General features: G+C 33.5%; 1 protein-coding gene across 1 annotated transcript in view; it reads right to left on the reverse strand.

The window, feature by feature from the left end:
• Positions 1-19,389, reverse strand: part of AK9 (adenylate kinase 9) — a 59,978-nt gene that overhangs the window by 38,381 nt on the left and 2,208 nt on the right. The window contains exons 4-16 of the mRNA XM_056487480.1: positions 17,586-17,649; positions 15,299-15,351; positions 15,118-15,214; positions 12,290-12,402; positions 10,568-10,759; positions 9,766-9,891; positions 7,495-7,569; positions 5,999-6,097; positions 3,932-4,071; positions 3,667-3,847; positions 3,099-3,240; positions 1,125-1,258; positions 261-417 (exon numbers count right to left, since the gene is read on the reverse strand). Of these exons, the coding sequence (XP_056343455.1) occupies positions 261-417; positions 1,125-1,258; positions 3,099-3,240; positions 3,667-3,847; positions 3,932-4,071; positions 5,999-6,097; positions 7,495-7,569; positions 9,766-9,891; positions 10,568-10,759; positions 12,290-12,402; positions 15,118-15,214; positions 15,299-15,351; positions 17,586-17,649 (1,573 nt within the window). The remainder of the gene's footprint in view (positions 1-260; positions 418-1,124; positions 1,259-3,098; positions 3,241-3,666; positions 3,848-3,931; positions 4,072-5,998; positions 6,098-7,494; positions 7,570-9,765; positions 9,892-10,567; positions 10,760-12,289; positions 12,403-15,117; positions 15,215-15,298; positions 15,352-17,585; positions 17,650-19,389) is intronic.

A 19,389-nucleotide genomic window follows, 5' to 3' on the forward strand; every position in this document is an offset into this window, starting at 1 on the left:
AACTGATTAAAAATAGGAAGAATCTTCTTTACTGCTATAGTAAAGCATTCCTGTTTTATTTTATGTGTAATTCCCTTATTCCAAATTGTACGAAATGGTGGTACTCTTGTTGATTCACTGGATTATTCCTTCTCTAGATGCCATTTATAAATGGGACATAACTATTAGTTTTTCTCGTAAGTATGTTTTATATGCAAATATCAACACAGGAAAAAAAAAAAAAAGAAAACACAAAGTTGCATTAGGGTGCATTTACTAACCATCATTTTGTGTATCATTCAGACAGACAACAGTGCCAGGCAGAAGTCCTTTCTCTGCTAATGCTGACCAGTGGTCTTCTGACAGAGGATAGTTATCCACTACCCACCCTCCTGCTTTTGAAGCACCAGGAAATCTGTCTGTGTCCGCCTTCATAAGCTGTTACAAAATGTCACATTCAGGAATATAAAGAGACTTAAGTCAGCTGTAGAAAAAATACTGCACAATACAAAATTACTTTCTAAATGCTGTGATATTTCCTTATTGTCATTTCATATCAATAAATAGTAAGACATTTATGACTTTGGATATCCAAATGAAATAAAAGACACTTTAAACAAGAAGAGACTAATGCAATAGTGATATTTTAAGCTTGCCCACACAGAATTTACACTACAGTTTTAATAGTTACATACCATTTTTAAATTTAAAACATTTTGATATTCTTGGATAAATCTTGGATAAACAATTTTTTCAAACTCTGGTGTTCACCTCTTTAATAGTGACTAAAAATATAAGAATAGACAGTGATTTCTCAGATAACTCTTCCAGCCAGTTAACAATTTATAGCTCAGGTAATTTGCAAAACAGAAATAATTTCTGTATAAGTGTGTGAATATATATACACATATGCACACACATATTTTTATTATATATAAAGGACTATAAAACAGTCCTCAATATATTTGTCTTTCATGATATTTCTCAGTGTCTCCTCAATCCTATGTAAGCTTTTGGGCTATGTGATATAAATGAAACTGATCTCTCAAATGGAAAATTTAAGAAAATACATGGATAATGTACAAACTGTTACAGGTTCCTCTTAGGAAAAAAAGTACTTTGCTGCATAGCACTTGTAGTCTCACCTCCACAATAGCTCCCTTCAGTACTTTAGCATATATTTGAGGTGACATTGTATCTTCAGGGACTGATGCACTTTCCATGGCTTCTTCTACCATGGCTTGAACTTCTGGGTGGTCAGCAGTTATCTCTGGTATTCCTAGTAACATAGATTTTTTTTTTAAATGCACTTCACAGAGAAATTAGAAATTAGGACTCAAATAAAGCATCAAATCATAACTCCAGCACAGCAGTCATTTTAAACAGTATAAAATTGCTCTGAGAAAGAAACATACACCAGTTCTGAATGCAGATGTAGGGTGTGTCTCATAAACTAAGATCTTGGTTTGCTCTCTCAGTATAAAAAATTCAACCTTTTTAACTGTACAGTATTTTCTATCTCTAAATTAAACATTGTTTCCATATGAACAGAATGACCTTTCCGTACTAGAACAATCAGGCAATTACAATATGCTAGAATTTCCTTTGATTTGATTTCCCTTTGATTCCTAAATCAAAAGGTTGACTAATTTTTCAATTAATACAAACTTTAGATCAAGGCAGAGTACTTTAAACAATAAAGTAGCCTGCATTCCCTATGATGCACAAAACATTCATATTGGATCCACGTTTTCTTATTAATTGCTGGCAAAACAACTGTAATTAATTTAAAGTTTATAAATGAATACTCACAGTTAACAATTTGATAAAATTTGGTGAAGAATTGTTATTTACTTTCTGTATTTATGTCAAGATTTTTCAATTATTGCATTGATACTTTCTGAATGCAAAAATGTACACATTTATCAGGTTATTTTTGCCAAGTTACAAGGTGCCTAGAAAAGGGACAGCATCTTAATAATTTCCATTCTGCAAAAAATCTCAATGCAGTCCAAATCCAAACATCTCCTTATCTATTAAAAAATTCTGGAATGATCTTATGGTACAAAAAGATATGTAAGGGAAAATATATACTCTGTTTGTACTCCAGTTTTGCAATAAAATTGATTGAGCTCTCCAAAGTTTTTAATTAGAATTAATTTCTCATTAATTCTAATAGGATTTCATATCCCTGTCCTCAGAAGTATATACATAGCCAGAAATCTGGAACATAACACTGTTCAACTTTTTCACTTTTGGTGTCATAGCTCATCATTATTCTTACTGCAATGCCAATGATTTTTTTATCATTGTCAGCACCAGTTTTACAGCACTAGAGGAATACACTGACCTTTTGTTAGATGTATCTACCCATGAAAAAGTCAAAGGCAATTCCTTCCTTAGGTGAATAAGTCGAAATAGCCTGATTGTCCATTGGAACCATAAGTAGAGCTATCTATAAAAATTTAATTCTAATTCAACGGAGTATTTTCATTTCTAAAGAAATTATTTTGAAAAGCCTTCACTGAATTTCCTTGGAAAAACCCCACAAACTTTGTTTAAAAGATACAAAACCAGCATATTATTTTCACCTTTTCAATATATTTATTGAATTTGTCAAGCTGCAGAAAACTAGGCAGCTTAAAAAGTCTAAATGTGACCAGAGCTGGAGCAACTTATGAATGTGCCATCTGTGACAGCATATTTGGAAGGCTGCTCCAAAATGAAAAATCTGTAGATTGTGGATTCACATCAGTCCAGCTGACAAGCTGCTTTCATGGTGAATATTTCATTTTTGCAGAGACTTAACTTGTCAGAAAGTCATTAAAATGGAATGTTTCCAACTAGTGTCAGTCAGGACCAATTTCTTCTTTCAGCTCAGAGCTCAGAAAACTCTTTTTTACACGGCCCTCAAATTCAAAGGATTTATATATATGTGTAAAAAATACTGAATTTTACTAAGCTATTCCCTTCACTGCCATGTTCTTTTAGTCCATATTTAATGCACAACTCATAACAACTTTTGCAACTTTTTCTAAGTGAAAGTGACAGCAACTGCTTCAGTTAAATAATGTAAAGCAAATAAGACAGCTTCAAAGACCATGGAACAGCTTATTCACCTGATTGTTCTGATTGTTCTTCTGATTCCAGTTTGTTTTTCACTGCTGCTATAGCCATTTCTACTGCATTCTTTTGCAATTCCTCAGTGTTTTTTTTCTTTGATTCTTTATATTGTTGAATGAGTTTGTCCATATCAAGAACCTAGTGAAATTATGTGAAAAAATATAAATATCACAGAAGACAAATATAGCATCTGCTCCAACTTCTATAAAGCAAAACGATATTGGAAAAGCTCTGCAGATTTCAGAAAAATTTACATATAATTCAAGTGCAGGGTTGGGGTTTTTCTGAAAATGAAATTGTTTTTAATTTGCATTTATATTTAATTATCTTAGATACAAAAGTTATTCATAATATTCTAATACTGAGATGACTGCAAAGTAAGAGGGTATATAGAAGTATTTTTATCTGTAGCTATGTTTATAAAAATTAATTTCACGAAAAATCCTATGTTCCTCTGTAATCCCTATATTTGTAGTATGAATGTTAATAATATGACAATAATGTGCTTAATTGATTCCCAAGCTCCAGCTGATACTCTGCTAACTAAGACATTTCTGAACCTACCGTTCCTTTATAATTGTGTGCAATTAAATTACAAATAGTTGTTCTTCCAGAGAATGGAGGACCAAATACGAATACTTTACAAGGAGAAGATGGCATTGGAGGTAAGAGGTAAGGCCGTGGATTCAACACAAACTTTTTCAGTGCCTCTTCAGATGACAGTACATACATTTTACCTAGAAAACTTAAAGCAGAAAAGAAGCTATCAGATGTAGACCGTTATCTCATAAAATAGATATGAAAGTTAAGAGTGTCAAATTCCACTAACCTCACAGCAAACTCTGGGTTTCCCATTAAAATTTCCCCTTCTTTTAGAGCCACGGGACACACTTGTCCCCACCTGCTCCTACGCCATCGGTATCTGGGTGCAATCAGCTTGCAAGATGACAGAGCCCGGAAAAGTTCATCCTGTTAATTAAAATAGCAATAATTGCAAGTGTAATTTTTGTCTGAAGCTACATTTGCCTTTTTATTAGTTTTTTTTTAAACCTTTTGATGGAAAACAAGCAAACTTAAAAAGAAAACCACATCATGCTTTTTAGAACATTTTTTAAAAAGTATTTATTTCAGAATTGTAGGAAAATTTTAAAGAGAAATTACTTCATTTTTCAGCTCTATTTAAAAGAAATAGTATTTAAAATAGTTCCTGTAGGCTTTACTTTTTATTTTTACAAATTAAAAATTACTAAGAGTTATTTATTGAAGGAAACAGAAAATGGCTAAGATTTCTTCTAAAGGGTATGAAGAAAAGACCAGGGAATAGCAATATTAAAATATCCATTTTAGGCATGCAGAAATATCATATGATAGGAGTAAGTTTTGTAGCCTTTTTACAGAATGTGAATTGTGAGTAAATCCTAAAGTCATGGTGACTCTAAATTCAGAATAGTACAAATACAATACAATACAATTTGTACAATAGTACAAATACAATAGTACTGAATGGGGAAGAACTTTCAAAACCAACAAAAGCAGGCTTTAAAATAGCAGTTTTACACAGAAAGTTACGAATTTTCTCTGACTGTCACTACTCAAAAATAGATCCCTCTCTGAAAACATTTTCTCAATGCTCATGAGCAGTCAGAAAACCAACTTGAATGTTAGGAATGCTGAGCATGGAGAGAAGAGATGATAAAGGTTTATGTTGAAATTGTTTAAATATATTGCCCTTATCTTTACTGCAATGGGCCTCCTGCCCTAATCTCAGAAAAGACACAGCAAAATTGGGTAAGTTTCAGAAAAAGGTAGTATAATTGGTCAACCCCACAAGAAGGTTGTTGTGTAAGAAGGAATAAGATTATACAGACTGGAATTCTTCAGTATAGCTACGTAAGAGCATGACAGAAGTCTGAAATCATGAGTTATTAGAGGGTAAATGTAGAGAACAAAACTATTCACTGACTTCTGCACAGTGGAGGACACTGCACTAAAAGGCTGCAAGTTCATCACAAAGGGAAACAATTCTGTATATAACGTTCAGTTAAGATGCAGAACTCTTTGCCCTGAATACTGTGATTACTAAAACCTTACAAACTAAAACAAACACACAAACTAACTAAGCAATAAATACAGATGACCTCTGACACAGAAAGTCTTTCACTTATGAATTTGTTAAGAATGAAAAAACAGAAAAGTGAGGGGAGGGGTATTTATCTGAAAATGTGGGGTCTCCCCATAACACCTCCATTCACATATTCAAAGTTTTGTTCAAGAAATAGGAAAGATGTTCATAACTATATATAGGTGATGACATTAGTGCAAAACTTCTGTTTTTCAGTTTTATTTGGAAAGGACATAAATTATAATTGCTATGACTCAGCAAAATTCAGAACTAACTTGTCAGGTTTCTAATTAATTTCAGGAAAATAGAGCAAATGTGATTTCAGTTAGGCAGAATGTTGCTATATTTGGATTAACATCTTGTTTCTTATTCAGGAAAAGAGTAGACTGAGCTAAGAGTCAGTTGGTAAGATTGTCACCCTTTGGCTAAAGTTTCTTTATTTCCTTGGGAGGAATTAATTTTCCCTTATTGCTAAAAAATATTTTGTTCAAAGTTTTATTATTATAATCATTACCTGTTTTTTGTTTTTTTTTTTTTTTTTTTTTTTTGGAAAAGACAGATTTTTTTTATTTTCATACTTTTTAGAATGGATTTCAGTCCCAGAATGACCTTAAATTCTCATTTCTGAAAGGTCAATGCTTACAAAATGTCCTTACTGCATGTTAAAACAAACTGGTTGTTGTGAAACAAATATGCTATAATAAAAGCTTACAGCGGAAAAGAAAAATAATTCTAGTTAGTACAGTCAATCACACTTTAGAAAAGCACACTTACCTTTTCCTTTCCCTCCAGCATTCCTTCTTCTTCACTTTGAAGTCTGATTATAGGAGCTGCATTTTGAATATCCATAGACTCAAGTCGGCCTGCTACTGCCTGAAGAGAAAATAAGTCTTGATTTAGTACCAATCAAAACTGCTTTTGTCTTCAGCAGGGCCCCTAAAATCTATTTAAAACTGTAACTTATTATTTATATAATGGCTATGTAAACACCAAGGCCCAGTTTCTAACTCAGACTCATGCTAGTTACTGAGCTGAGTTTTAAGAAGCCATTTGGCAGATACAGGCAGTGCAAAAAGCCAAATCACAGATCTTCTATCTCCTCATTATGCTGTGAATCCCAAGACTACTAAAGGATAAGACTGTGAAGGCTCCCCCCAAGTGCAAGTACTCAGATGAGCTTCAATTGGAAAAAGAGGCAAATCTCTTTGGGAAATCAGATTATGCACATTCAGAAGCAATATAACTTTGGGTAGTTTAAGGTGTTTAAACCAAATGTCAACCAATGAGAATCAGATGGTATTAAGTCTATTTGAAGTATGTCATTCTTGAAATGAAAAAGCAAATTCTGACATATTTGGGATAGTCTTATTATAAGCCTTTGCCTTACTTGTAGGTAAAATGGTTGGAATCATAATTTGATTGCACTTACTATAAATTTTGTGTTGTAACATTCACAAACAGATTATAAATGAGGAAATTGTACATTCTAATGCTGAAAAATGACTGCTTTTTTCCTCCCATAGGACCACTCTTGGTAGAGTTAAGCATAAATTGAAATAATTAACTTACAGAATTATAATAATACAATTTATTTCAAACAGAGGAGAAAATGAAGGAAAAGTTCACTTCCTGCCTTGTCAAAGAAAATTTCCTACTTAATTTTCAACCCCATACTCTAGGTTCTGATTTGAAGCAATTTTTATTTATGAAGCAGAGGATAAGATTACTTATCTTCAAAATTTACCATTGTAGGATTTTTAACACGGAGAACAAGTTACTCTGGTACAGGCTAAAAATCTAGATACAAGCACTCAGCAGAATTCTTACAAGAATCAAGGGTCTTCTATTACATAGCAAAACAGTATCAAAATTAATAAACATTATATTCCATTATACAACATATATTTCAGACAAAAGCATCAAATGAACCGGTTTTGCAAATATATCATAACAAAAATGTTTTAATTTCTCATTATATTTTATATTAATACAGGTCAGAAAAAGCACTAAAACCAGATGGACATAATACAAAAATTTGTAGCCTGCCTGAAAATACTCTCATGTAACATATATGTAAGCCTGGGGGCAAAGCAGTGAATCTTACAACTAATAGAGGAAGGAAAACAAGTATTTCAAAAGTCATGTTTCCTAATAGTAAATTAATGCTTTTTAAACACACCTTAAAATTTTGCCACCAGGAAAACAATCCACAGAGATTGAGAAATTATTTTCTAGCGGATGTTAACTTAGTTGGTGCATAGTTTTCCTACCTCAAAGACATCATCTGCTTGCTGATTTCCATCCACTTCAATAAGATATCGACAATCATGGTGAGCCAAAAATTCCTGTTTAAGAACATACCCATCAGTTGAGTATAGCTAACCAGACAATTACACTGAAGCTCATTCTCTTCCTATCCATATCAAAGGTTGGACTCCTGGGGACTTCAGCAAAATCAAGATTCATTGTGTTAATGGCTTATAAAATCTTCTGGAGATTAACTTTTATTTGATGACAGATAAATACAGAGATAATTCCGAAACTGGAGTTACAATGGGTTCAGAAGATAGCTTAGATGTCTTAGCTCAAATGCAAGAGCTAAAAACTATCAAGGTTCAAGTTCAAGTAACATTTTGTGTATGAATTCAACTTTTAATTGCCTAACTACCTTAATTCTTTGCTGGAAAATGATGACAATCTCAATTAATAAATTTCTTGGAAATGCCAGTCATGATACCAATGTTTTAATTTTGGTCCTGACTCCCAATTCCTTTAAAATTTGGACCATATATTTTATTTTTCTTATTTTAAATTTTTAGCATAAAAGAAACTACAAACTATTTTCTAGCACTAGAAAATAATATCTTAGACTAAAAAAAAAATCCCATGTCCATTATTAAGGCCTCTTTCTGAGGACTGAGAACACTCACTCCATTCCTGACAAATGCTGGTCTAACCTCAAGACAAAAAGCCCTATTGAAGGTGATCTGTTCCAGATCTTCACTACACTTATGGTCAGAGCTCATTTCCTGGCTCATTTCATCTAGTCTGTCTTCTAGACTGTAAAATAATCTGCTCTATCTTTGGTAGAAGCAGATATTAACTGATTAATTATTTCTAATACTCTTCTAAAGAGAGCACAATAGTTTGTATTTCTCTTACATACAATGGTCTTACAGTCTTATTAGTACATCCACAGCATTTGAGTTTAAACAATAGCATCTCATTTATTGACTCAGTTTTGACTAATTAAATCCCCACAGATTGCAGATTGTCTGAAGTACAGAGGTCTAGCCAATGATTCCACATGCTGTAGTTGTTCATTAGGTTTCCTGCCTCACTACAATATTTCACATTTATTTCAGGTCATTTCAATCCCAACAATTTATCAAAAAATCAAAGTGTGTTCTCCCAAGTTCATTCTAACTATCTCCCTATCAGTGCAAACTGCACAAACTTTTTGTTTCAATTTCATTATCTCAAACTCTGCCTGGGCCAATAAACCCTATGTTCTTTTAATGTATTAGTGGACCGCTAAGCATCTTCACCAATACATTCATCGCTAGTGAACCCTAAGTGAACCCTACCAATCAGTGAAATGTGTTAAAACTGTTAAAGAGGATCCTAAATCCTAAAGTAATTTAATCTAAACAACTTTCCATTCTCACTTACAAGAAATCCATGCGAGATTGTGTAATGATTAAAGATACCACATTTTTTTTCCCTTCACAGCAGTAACAAGTTTGTTACTCCAGCAAAGACCATTATACTACTTTTACACAATTTTATCTATAGGTTTAACTAATCCATAGGGAAATTGAAAGACATAAACAGTAATTGTCAAGTGGGCACCAAACATGAGGAATTTGCAGTTTCTTGTACTTAGAGATTAAAAACAAAAAAAGAAAAAAAAAAGAGAAACAAAAAAAGCAAACACACAAAAAAAGCAAACACACAAAAAACCAAACCAAACCAACCAACCAACCAACCGCAACAAGAATAAACTGTTTCGTTGGTCCTCAGGTTTGTTTTCTTTTTAGTTGGGGGAAGGAGGGGAAGAAACATACAGTAAATCCATTTTTCTGAACACAACAGAGAAAGAAAATGTCAAAGCTTTAGAAATTAAATAAGTGATAAAACAAACTAATGAGCTAATTACTGCAGGCAATGAAACCTGAGAATCTATTGGAGTAGAAGACAGTGGATGCAGATTACTTATGGGATGGAATTCTGGAATGGACTGTGGTAATGGTGATGAAACAATGGAGTCTTCAAATATTTCACTTACTAGATTTAGAAAGCATATGTGATGGCAGATATGGTTTCACTTTTAAAAGTCAAAGTTGATTACTTTATCTTGACTGCAGAGTCGAAACAACACCTACAGATCTCTGATTTCAGAAAAAATGCCAGAATTTGGGGATGTGTTGTACCATGACCACCTCTATACAGCAAATCTCAAAAAAACCCCAATGAAAACAGTGCAAGATATTTTTTAAATCTTTTGTTATGCATAATCATATTACTTTGCTTTTTCTTACTTCTAAAGGATGAAGCATTATATCCTTGTATATTCCAATTCTTTTCTCTGCATTTTCAAGAAAATCTTCAGGCCTGTGCACTAATTGATGAAAAGATTGTAGTTTCTTACGTGGACCTTTTCCAGACTGCAAAACAAAATTTCAAGACAGAGAAATCATGTACTAAAATAATTTTTGTCTTCACTCTAATTTAAATAAAGTAGCTTTGGAGCATATTGCATTGGGTATTTGTCCAATGACTGCTGACCACGATCCTATCCTGATGAAGTGTATTTTCTATTAATAGAGAGCAATGTGCCTAGAACTTGCATTGATAAGTCTCTGGCCTCTATTATAAAAATTTTACCTGAATTCAAAACTAATAGCTTCATGGAAAAAAAAAATCCATTAGTAGCAGTGCAATGCCAAAACCAAAAACAAGTTAGTGTCCTGCAAATATTAGTAAAAAGTTGCTACAATAAACAAAAACTAATAACTTTTATTTGTCTAGATCAAGAAACAGGCAGTGTCACCCTTCTCCTCCTGATATACACTTTTAACTTATGCAAGAAACAGTGACTTTTGAGTTAAAGACTGAGTCCAGGTTAAACTACATAATGATCAGCATTTGCTGTCATCAAAACCTACTGTTTAAATGTTACCCCACACCTCCTAAAGCAGGACAGAAATAGAATTAAGATTAAATTTGAGCAAAATAAATTCATAACATAGTGTGGTGATACTTTAAAAGATCAGAATTTTTTCTGCTTTGTCTAAAGGACTTTGTAATATTTTGCACTGTTTAGAAATTAGCAATATTTACCTCTTCTTCTTCTTCTTCTTCTTCTTCCTCTTCATCCTCATCTTCATCTTCTTCTTCATCCTCCTCTTCATCCTGATCTTTCTTACGTTTGTCAGTAACTTTAGGATCCCACTGGCTCCTCTGATATATCTCCCCTGAATCAGGATTTAGCCTTTGTCCAGATATTCTTTGACATAACTCATAATCTGGACACTAGCAAGGAAAAAGTAAAAGGAAATCGTATTTATTGTACTGCTATAACACCTTTTCCTTGGAGAGACAAAATTTCTCTGAATTGGTCTACTAATAGCAGTATTTCATCATTGTCACAGTTATCTCCCTTCTTCGTTTATTTTTGATCTAATGACAATAGTTGCAATTCCAACATACCTTTGGAAACAGCTTCAATCCACTGAAATCAAAGGCAAAGTTATTTCTTTGACTTTGGGACAAGGATTTTTAATGTAATTTTGTCTCAGTCATCTTCCCAGGGGAGGTGATGTTACTACATGAAGTTAAGAATTTCATTTTTCTTTCTGGTGTAGTAGTCTTCTATCTGTATGGTTGCACATGAATCTATACAACACATATTCTCAACAATGAAGATTTCTCACTACATAGCATTAAAACAACGATTGACTTTCTGAAAAAATCAAATCTGCCTGAAAAGCAGGACAAAAATACGCTTCATTGATATTTTAGGATCTTTCTGAGACCATGGAAAAAATGTTTTGAAGTAGGCATTCATCAACTTCCATTACACATGTTCAAGCAAATTAAGTCATAAAGGTATAGAATTAAAACAAACACTAAGTTAAATCTGCAAAGTGATAGAGTAGGTCCATACCCTGAGGCTTAGCACCTGACAAAACACATAGATGTGCCAACTAGAATCAAAATCCCAATGAGAATGGAGCACACCACTAAAGGCTGACTATTCAGAGCTGTCTCAGCAGCTCATTCTGCACATTCAAAGTAGAAGACAAAAATAATCTAGTTGATTGTAAGTAAAACATTTCTAGAGGAAGGGCCTGAAGGTCTGTTCATGACTATACACATTATACGGTTATTTAGTTGGATGGAGTCTGGCATAGCTCAGTGTGAGCCAGCTAGAATCCTCCCCAGTGACAGCTGGGCACAATCTGGAGAATGGCACAGCCTCAGGCCTTTCCCTGTGGGCAGTTCGGGCACTGCCATCCCATTCTGACTAACAAAACAGCTTAGCAGTGTTTGGCCAAAACAGTTGGCTCAATGTCTGAAGAGTCACTCTTGCCTTGTATTGTTTACTAATATCTGGCATGTCACATCATTGCTCATGAAGAAATTGAGATTTGTAAACAAGATGAATTAAAAAATGAAGCAGTTTCACAATTAGTGACTGAAAAATAAAACTATTTACTTTCTAACTTCGAACTTATGTGAGAAGTTCCTTCCTGCATTACACAAGTGGCAGACGTCCAAAAACCCATAATAATAATTCGATTCAAAGTTTCCCTGCCTTGAAAACTTGTATCTTCTAATTGGTGAAGGTGCAAAAACTGTAACTGCTGCTGAAGTTTTAGGACATGTTCATTATTTTACCTCAGCAATGCTTATAATGGAACAAACCAGAGAAGAATTTATCATTCCTCAATAAATTCTATACTCAAGTATAAAGAGGAAAATACTATATTTGGCATGCATAGAATATGAGTCTACTAATAATTAGGAAAAATACTAGGAAGTTACAGAAGAAGACATTACCTTAATGCTAATTAGGATATCCGGTTTTAGTTTTAGATTCATTATTTTTTCCATTTGCTGAGGAACAGTCATGCATTTCTCCGAGAGAAAAGGAAATCCAGTGAGCACATAACCTGCCAAATACATTTAATTGAACATATCTTAGGAGGGTTTATCTTAGGGTCAATTATAGAGCTAGTTATATTCATCTCCTTTAAAAAATACATGTAGTGGTACAATTTTAAACCATGTATATGACAAAGCACTTCTAAAAAAACTGTGCACCCACATCTGCTTCAGATGAAATACAGACAAAAAAGGTGTGTTGTTTTCAGCTTTATAGAGTATTCTCAACATCTGTTAATTCAAATAAAAACATGTAGACATTAAAGACCATGCTCAGACCACCTGCTCTATGTGCCTAGCTCAGACATTGTAGTGCTTAAAAAGTAACAAGCTTTCAGTGACCAGTTTTACCACTAAAATACTTTATACAAGGCACTGCAAAAAAGTAGCCACTCTATGATTTAAAGTATTTAAACTAGGAGTCTAGGCTTTTTACACAGCCTTTGAATGTTTTGGCTTCTAATGAAGAGAGTCTGAACCACTCTCCTGCCACTCAAAAGGAGGCACTATGCACACGGTGTGCACATGGATAATAAGCAGAGTGGTAATAATACATTTTCCTAGTATTACAGTGCTCAGTCTTGTGGAACTTGTGGCTTCAAGTTCCTAGCAAACTACTGTGACTACTGATGGCTGTATGTATGCAGTTAAGAACTACTGATATGCAACAAAATCAATATTCATGAGGCCAGGATGAGAGACTAAACAAAAATCAGGTGAATGTTTTTAGCCAAATAATGAGAATATTCCCTTAGAGAAACGGTGCATGCTTAGAATTTTATGTGATAACATTTAAATGCAAGTCTGGTCAGCACAAAAATAGGCAGCAGTTTTTGCAAGAGGAGTTTGGAGTGAAGACTCCTACTTCTTTGGGAAGTCACTATCCATAGATGAAAGAGAAGAAGAGGATAAGCAAGGGAGAGCAAAATATATAGTCATTCCTCTAGGAAATTCATATTCTGGATTATAAACTGTTGATACCTTTAGAAAATTCTAACTGGTGTGAAGAACGTGCACAGCCTCTGCTTATCAACACATCTCAGATAACAACTGATGTGAGGGAAATTGGAGTGTAAACTGGGAAACCATTCTCTGAGAGAGTTGTTGCCCCCAAATCAATAATGTGAGGAGACTAAAAATTGTGAAGTATACCTAAGGCTATCAATACCCGGGGATTACCAAGCATTTGAGACACACTTATTGTGTGTTTAAAAACTTGCATTTTACTAACACTAAAAGTAAAAAATCCAACCTTTCACGCAACAGATTCTAAAATCTTTAATGAATAATTTACAGTGAATCGATTCATTAGCTCCTGCTGAAAATCTACTTAAGCTTCCCAAGGATTCGTTAAGATAATCGTTGACAAACAAAAAGTTATCAGAAATACTAAAACAGAAATTTATTTTGGAGGTCAGTTCTAGTTGGTAGGAAAAATAGTGAGGATGTTGGTTATTCTGTTCTTTGCCACTTTGGGGCAAGAAAGTATCTTGGCTACAAGAACTAAACTTTACTCAACTTTACAGTCATGTTTACACTCTCCAGGACCTCTGTGCTCCTCTGTGATATAAACATCTTCAGACTGATGTTTCCCCTAAGGAGGGGAACTCCAATAATACAGAAGCCTCTTTGTGCCTTTACCAAAGTCCTCACATACAGATTAAGAGACTGGCATTTCTGCTGCTACAGTTTTTTGTGTCCTTTTGTGTCTTTCCTTTTTTTTTTTTTTTTTTTTTTTTTTTTTTTTTTTTTTTCTTAATTTCTTCCCTATTTCTCTTTTTCATACTGTTTTAAAAGCCTGGTTTCACCAGGTAAGGCTGTATATTTTGCAAAACTGTTGAGTCTTGTACTAGAGAAGGAAAAGAACCCATTGTAACTGAAAGCTTAAAAAGCAGACTAGTTTTTAGAACAGTAGAAATTAACATTGGCACCACACCTGTCTCTCCCCTATAATGTAAATTTCAAATAAAAGTCAAAACAAGAAAAAGGAACATTTTACTTCCTTTCCTCCTAGCAGTACATTTGTTTTCTCATCAGGGAAGCAGGTTCAGACACTAGCAAGATTTCCAGCACTTGTCCAGACAGTCTCAATTAACAAAATCTTTTCTCAAATAAAGAAATATAGCCACTACCATTACTATTCTCATCCATCCTACTCTGTGTCACAAAATGCAAAGGGAATAAACAATTCTGTAAGAGAAAAAAAGCCATAATACTTTGCATTTTTAGTAATCTGTTTTCCTTCTTTATCATTATTTAAAATGTTTAAAATGTTTTTCCTGATGTATTTTTGTTATGTTGTTGTTATAGAAGTATTGAAGAATAAAATATCTGTATTTTAAAGCCTAATATTCTTCTGAACAGGTAATATTGTCAAATAAGTGTCATATGAACACTTAAATTTTGGGAAAATTATTTTCTCAAAATCAACACAACATAGGATCGGTATAACACTTTCTGATCTCCCACATTGGTAAATTAATCTCTTAATACGTTTTCAGTTTATTGACATTCCACAACCTTAGGAGCACAACAAAAAGCTAGAATTATATTTGATTATACATTGTATATTATATATTATATATATATTATTATATATTATTATATATTATATATATTATGATATATGATATATATGATATATGATATATTATATAGATGCAAAATGGATGTAAAATTATAGGTAGCATATTATAAGAAGTTTAGGCTATAAACATACTTACCAAAATGAGCAACTTCTGGTGACTCAATCTTTTGCAGAATCATTTCTGCCACCAGTTCCTCAGGAACAGTTTCACCTTGACAAAGCAATTCTTGACACTAGGGTAAAATGTAAAACATAGTCTTTTATAGTAAATGTAAGTTAAGAATGTAACAAAACTTATTAGAAGATTAGACTTTTACCTTAAGTCCATATTTTGTTCCTTGCTGAATATTTGTTTTAATTACTTCTGAAGCTAAGGAAGGATGTCAAACATAAGAAAAAATAATTAATACAAATCAACAAATACAAAGTATTTTATAAAAAGACTTGTACACACAAGATACATATGCACATATACATACACACACAGGAGAAAGTATGTGTGGTCCAAGCAACCAGAATATCTTGAATGAACAGCCATTATATTTAGGGCCATTATTATACTTTGCCCATCCAGAACCTGATGCCTTATGGCAAGGTCTGAGTAGGTGTTTCTCCCTACAATTTAACCCTGTATATACTACACAAAAATGCACAATAGCAGTTTTGCAGGATTATTTGAACTACTGATTTAAATTCAATCAGCATTACTGTCTTGTAATCCAGAGATGAGTATTTGAGCTCAATCATTTTTTAAAATTAAAAACCAAGATTTAGAAGAAGTGTTTAGGCACACAAAAGTATCTACTTTAAAGAAAGTGACATTCATCAAATTCAAAGACTGCCCTATGTCTCTGTGGATAGTGACATCATAGTAGATCGACCTTGGAAGTCTTTCACACTTCATATGAATTAAATAATCAGACATTTTACAAAAGTTTTCAAGAATGACTTTAAAGGCTACATTTATATTACTAATAAACCAGGCCAGGGAAAGATCCTGAAGCCATGTGACTCATGCCTATAGAGAATAATCCTTCTTCTCAAAACACCGTGGCTGTTTTCCAACTGTTCCTACTAGGAATGACTGTTTTACATCCTACCTCTTATACTATGGATAGGTGTTTGGGAGAACAGTATTTGCCATGGGCAAAAACTGAGACAGGGAGTGTACTAATTAACAATACAGGTAACTGAATATCAGCAATCTGTGTGCAGCCTTGCAGTGCTTTACTTATTTTTAACCCAGCAAAGGGCAGATATTGATACTCTGGAGAAAGTTCAGCAGAGTACACCAAAACCAACAGAATATTTGAACAGCCTAAGAGAGGCCAGAAGAACTGATCTTTTTCAGCCTGGAGAAAACCAGACAGCTCTTACTGCTATCTAAAACTATTTATTGGGAGGTCACAAAGATGGACCCATAGTCACCATAGAAGTGCAGTTAAGACAGGAGGCAACAAACATCAACAAGAACATGAGAAATTTGAATGGTGTAATTAGGAAGCAATTTTTTCATGGACAAGGCAGTCAAACATTGCAAAGTGTCTCTGGGAGGAGGGGGCGTCTCCATCCTTGGAGATATTCCAGATTCAACTGAGCAGCCCTCTCTAGTTTGACCCTGCTTTGAGAGGAATCTTGGACTCAGTCACCTCTGGAGGTCCTTTCTGAACTAAATTATTCATGCTTATGTATGCTGAATTTCTTAATTTATTTCTTTTTTGATGAAGAAAATAAAAAAATTTACTAGACTAAGTAACTGTGTGAATACAAGTGTGCATTCATTAGCTAAAAAAAGGTTAAGAGAAACATCATAAATAAAGTAAGAGTAATTCCCTGAAATAGAAACAAGGCTTAAAAATGCAGTAACTGAGGTTTAGATCAGTTGCTAAGGAAAACTTGCTAATGGTAAAGAGAGTCTTACAGAGATAGACTGCCTATAGTCTATATACTAGAAATTGTTTAAAATAAATTTGATGAATATTTGTCTGTATTGATTTAAATATATTCAAACAGAGTGGACTGGCTTAAGTACATTCCCAAAGTCCCTTCTGATTTTGGCCTAATCTACGTTTTGGACCAGTATTAATTTTTTTTCTTGTTATACAATACTATGAATTAAAAATTCTATAAATACCTAAGTCATAAAAGCACTTTATTAAAAGAGATTTTTACCATGCTACAATTTCTAAATTTCAAAAGAAGTAAAGATAATTGATTTGATAAATAACCCTGTTTCCTGGAGTACATTCCCTTATACAGAACACTGCACAAACAGAAAGGAGACTCTCCTATTTTTTCATGGACTGGAAAATGTCTGTACTCTTTGGAGTTGAATGAGTTGCCCCCGTGTGAATGAGAAGGGTCACATGAATCTCCTTACAGGATTGGGAATAGAATTTATGATTAAAAAACCCAAGCCTTTCTCTAAGCTTTTCAATAGCTAAAAGACAATTTTATTTCTGGTAAAATGGTTACTTGTTCCTTAGCAGAAGTGTTTGCCGCAATCAGAAACATGCCCTTTGAATTATAGTGCAAAGGGAGGGTATTCTAAACCAAAAGCTATTGTGAAGCCAAAGCAATGCTCCAAATATAGTATGTGTTTACCTTCTATGAAAATGCAGTTCCATCTCTGTGCTAGTTTTCTAGCCAATGTTTTCTTTCCAGAACCCTTAAAATGAAAAATACACTTTTAAAAGAAAAACAGACAGAACAAAACCAAACATGTAACACAGTGAAGATTATATTTTCACATGATAAAAACAATGAAGATCTACCATTGGGATTAGGGCCTCTCAGTTATGCATTGGGCAAAAACAAAACACTTTTTTAAATACCATCCTCTACTTCATATTGCCTAGCATTGCTAATATGCTGCTACTTGTAGCTAATTATCTCCAAAGTCACACTGAGATTGTTTTTGAGTAACTCTGTCTAAAACTCAGCTATGATTTGACCACAAATTCCTATGAGAAACTCCTTAGGACTAACATTTATTATCTTCAGCCTCAAAGCAAATTATGATGCAACCCTACTCAACCCTGAGTAGGATATATCAGAATAATATTTTTTTACTAAAACAACAGATACTTAAAAACTGCCCTTGTTAGTTCAAGATTTGTTATATTAGTCCAAGATTAGTTGATTTAACCACAAATCTGGTTATATACTGAAAAAATCTTTATTATATACATGAATCCAGAGGAAAACCAATATAACTGAGAGTTATGAGGCTTCCAAGAATTATTAACTGAATGGGATTTTGCAAAACTCACCATCTTCCACTCTTAGGACTGTGCCTTTTTTTTAGAAGGGCAAATAAGAAGACCTGTTCTTATTTGGTTTTTTTGTCCTTGATAAATTTTGTGATAAAAAACAGCAAAACTCCACAAATAAATTACATTCCCAGTTAAGACACTCCAGCCTACTCATACCTTACATCTTATAGGGTGTGATGAGAATATATGTATTTGGCATTGCTTTAATGGCACTTTGTTTTTAATTTAAAAAATGTATCTTCAATACGATAGGCACATCAGTCAGATATATAAAGATATTATCATAAAAATAAACTATTTAATTCTCTGCTTTCCTAGTAAGGCCTGTACAATTTCAATTCCATGTTATACTGATATCAAGAATCTACTGAAAGCAAAGGCTGAGAATATGAGAGTTTTTTTGTACTGTCTTCCAATGAGCATTTTATGGTGGTTTGGTCTACAAAACATAAAGTTACCTTTTGCATGTAAGGTTAAAATTTTGATGTTCATTTAAAACTAGATGAGTTAGTTCACTGTAGTTTTCTGTTGAGCTCAGTGCACTCTTACAAGTGCTTATACTCGTATGTTATAAGGCAAATTTGTACCAAAAAAAACCACCTCCCTTCAGCAAACTGAGGCAATAACGCAAACCCACAACTGGGGAAAAAAAAGAAATCTGAAAAGTTTAGGTATACAAAACATGAAATTTTTCTAAGTTAAGGAGGCCACAAATTAGTTGAGAAAAAGACAGACCTTGAATTACAGTTAAAATGTAGGTCCTTTTATCAGGACACCTTGGTGGATTTTTAATGTCTCCAAATATACAGGACAGAATTTTGTCAAGGTTTTAATATTAAGATCTGTAATATCTCATTGGATGTCTGTAAGTCAGTACATTAACCTGAAGGCTCTTTTACACCAATTTATGTCTTTAAAACATCTTGTTTATTAAAAACTAAAATATTTTAACAGCATTGTTTTGGTCTTGGCTGGGGTAGAGTTAACTTTTTCACACTAGCTAGTGTGGGGCTGTGTTTTGGATTTGTGCTGAAAACAAGTGTTGATAATACAGAGATGTTTCTGTTACTGCTGAGCAGGGCTTACACAGAGCCAAGGCCTTTCCTGCTTTCCATACTGCCACACTGGCAAGG

The sequence above is a fragment of the Oenanthe melanoleuca genome, chromosome 3 (genome assembly GCF_029582105.1).
Source record: "Oenanthe melanoleuca isolate GR-GAL-2019-014 chromosome 3, OMel1.0, whole genome shotgun sequence".
Taxonomy (NCBI): Eukaryota; Metazoa; Chordata; class Aves; order Passeriformes; family Muscicapidae; genus Oenanthe; species Oenanthe melanoleuca.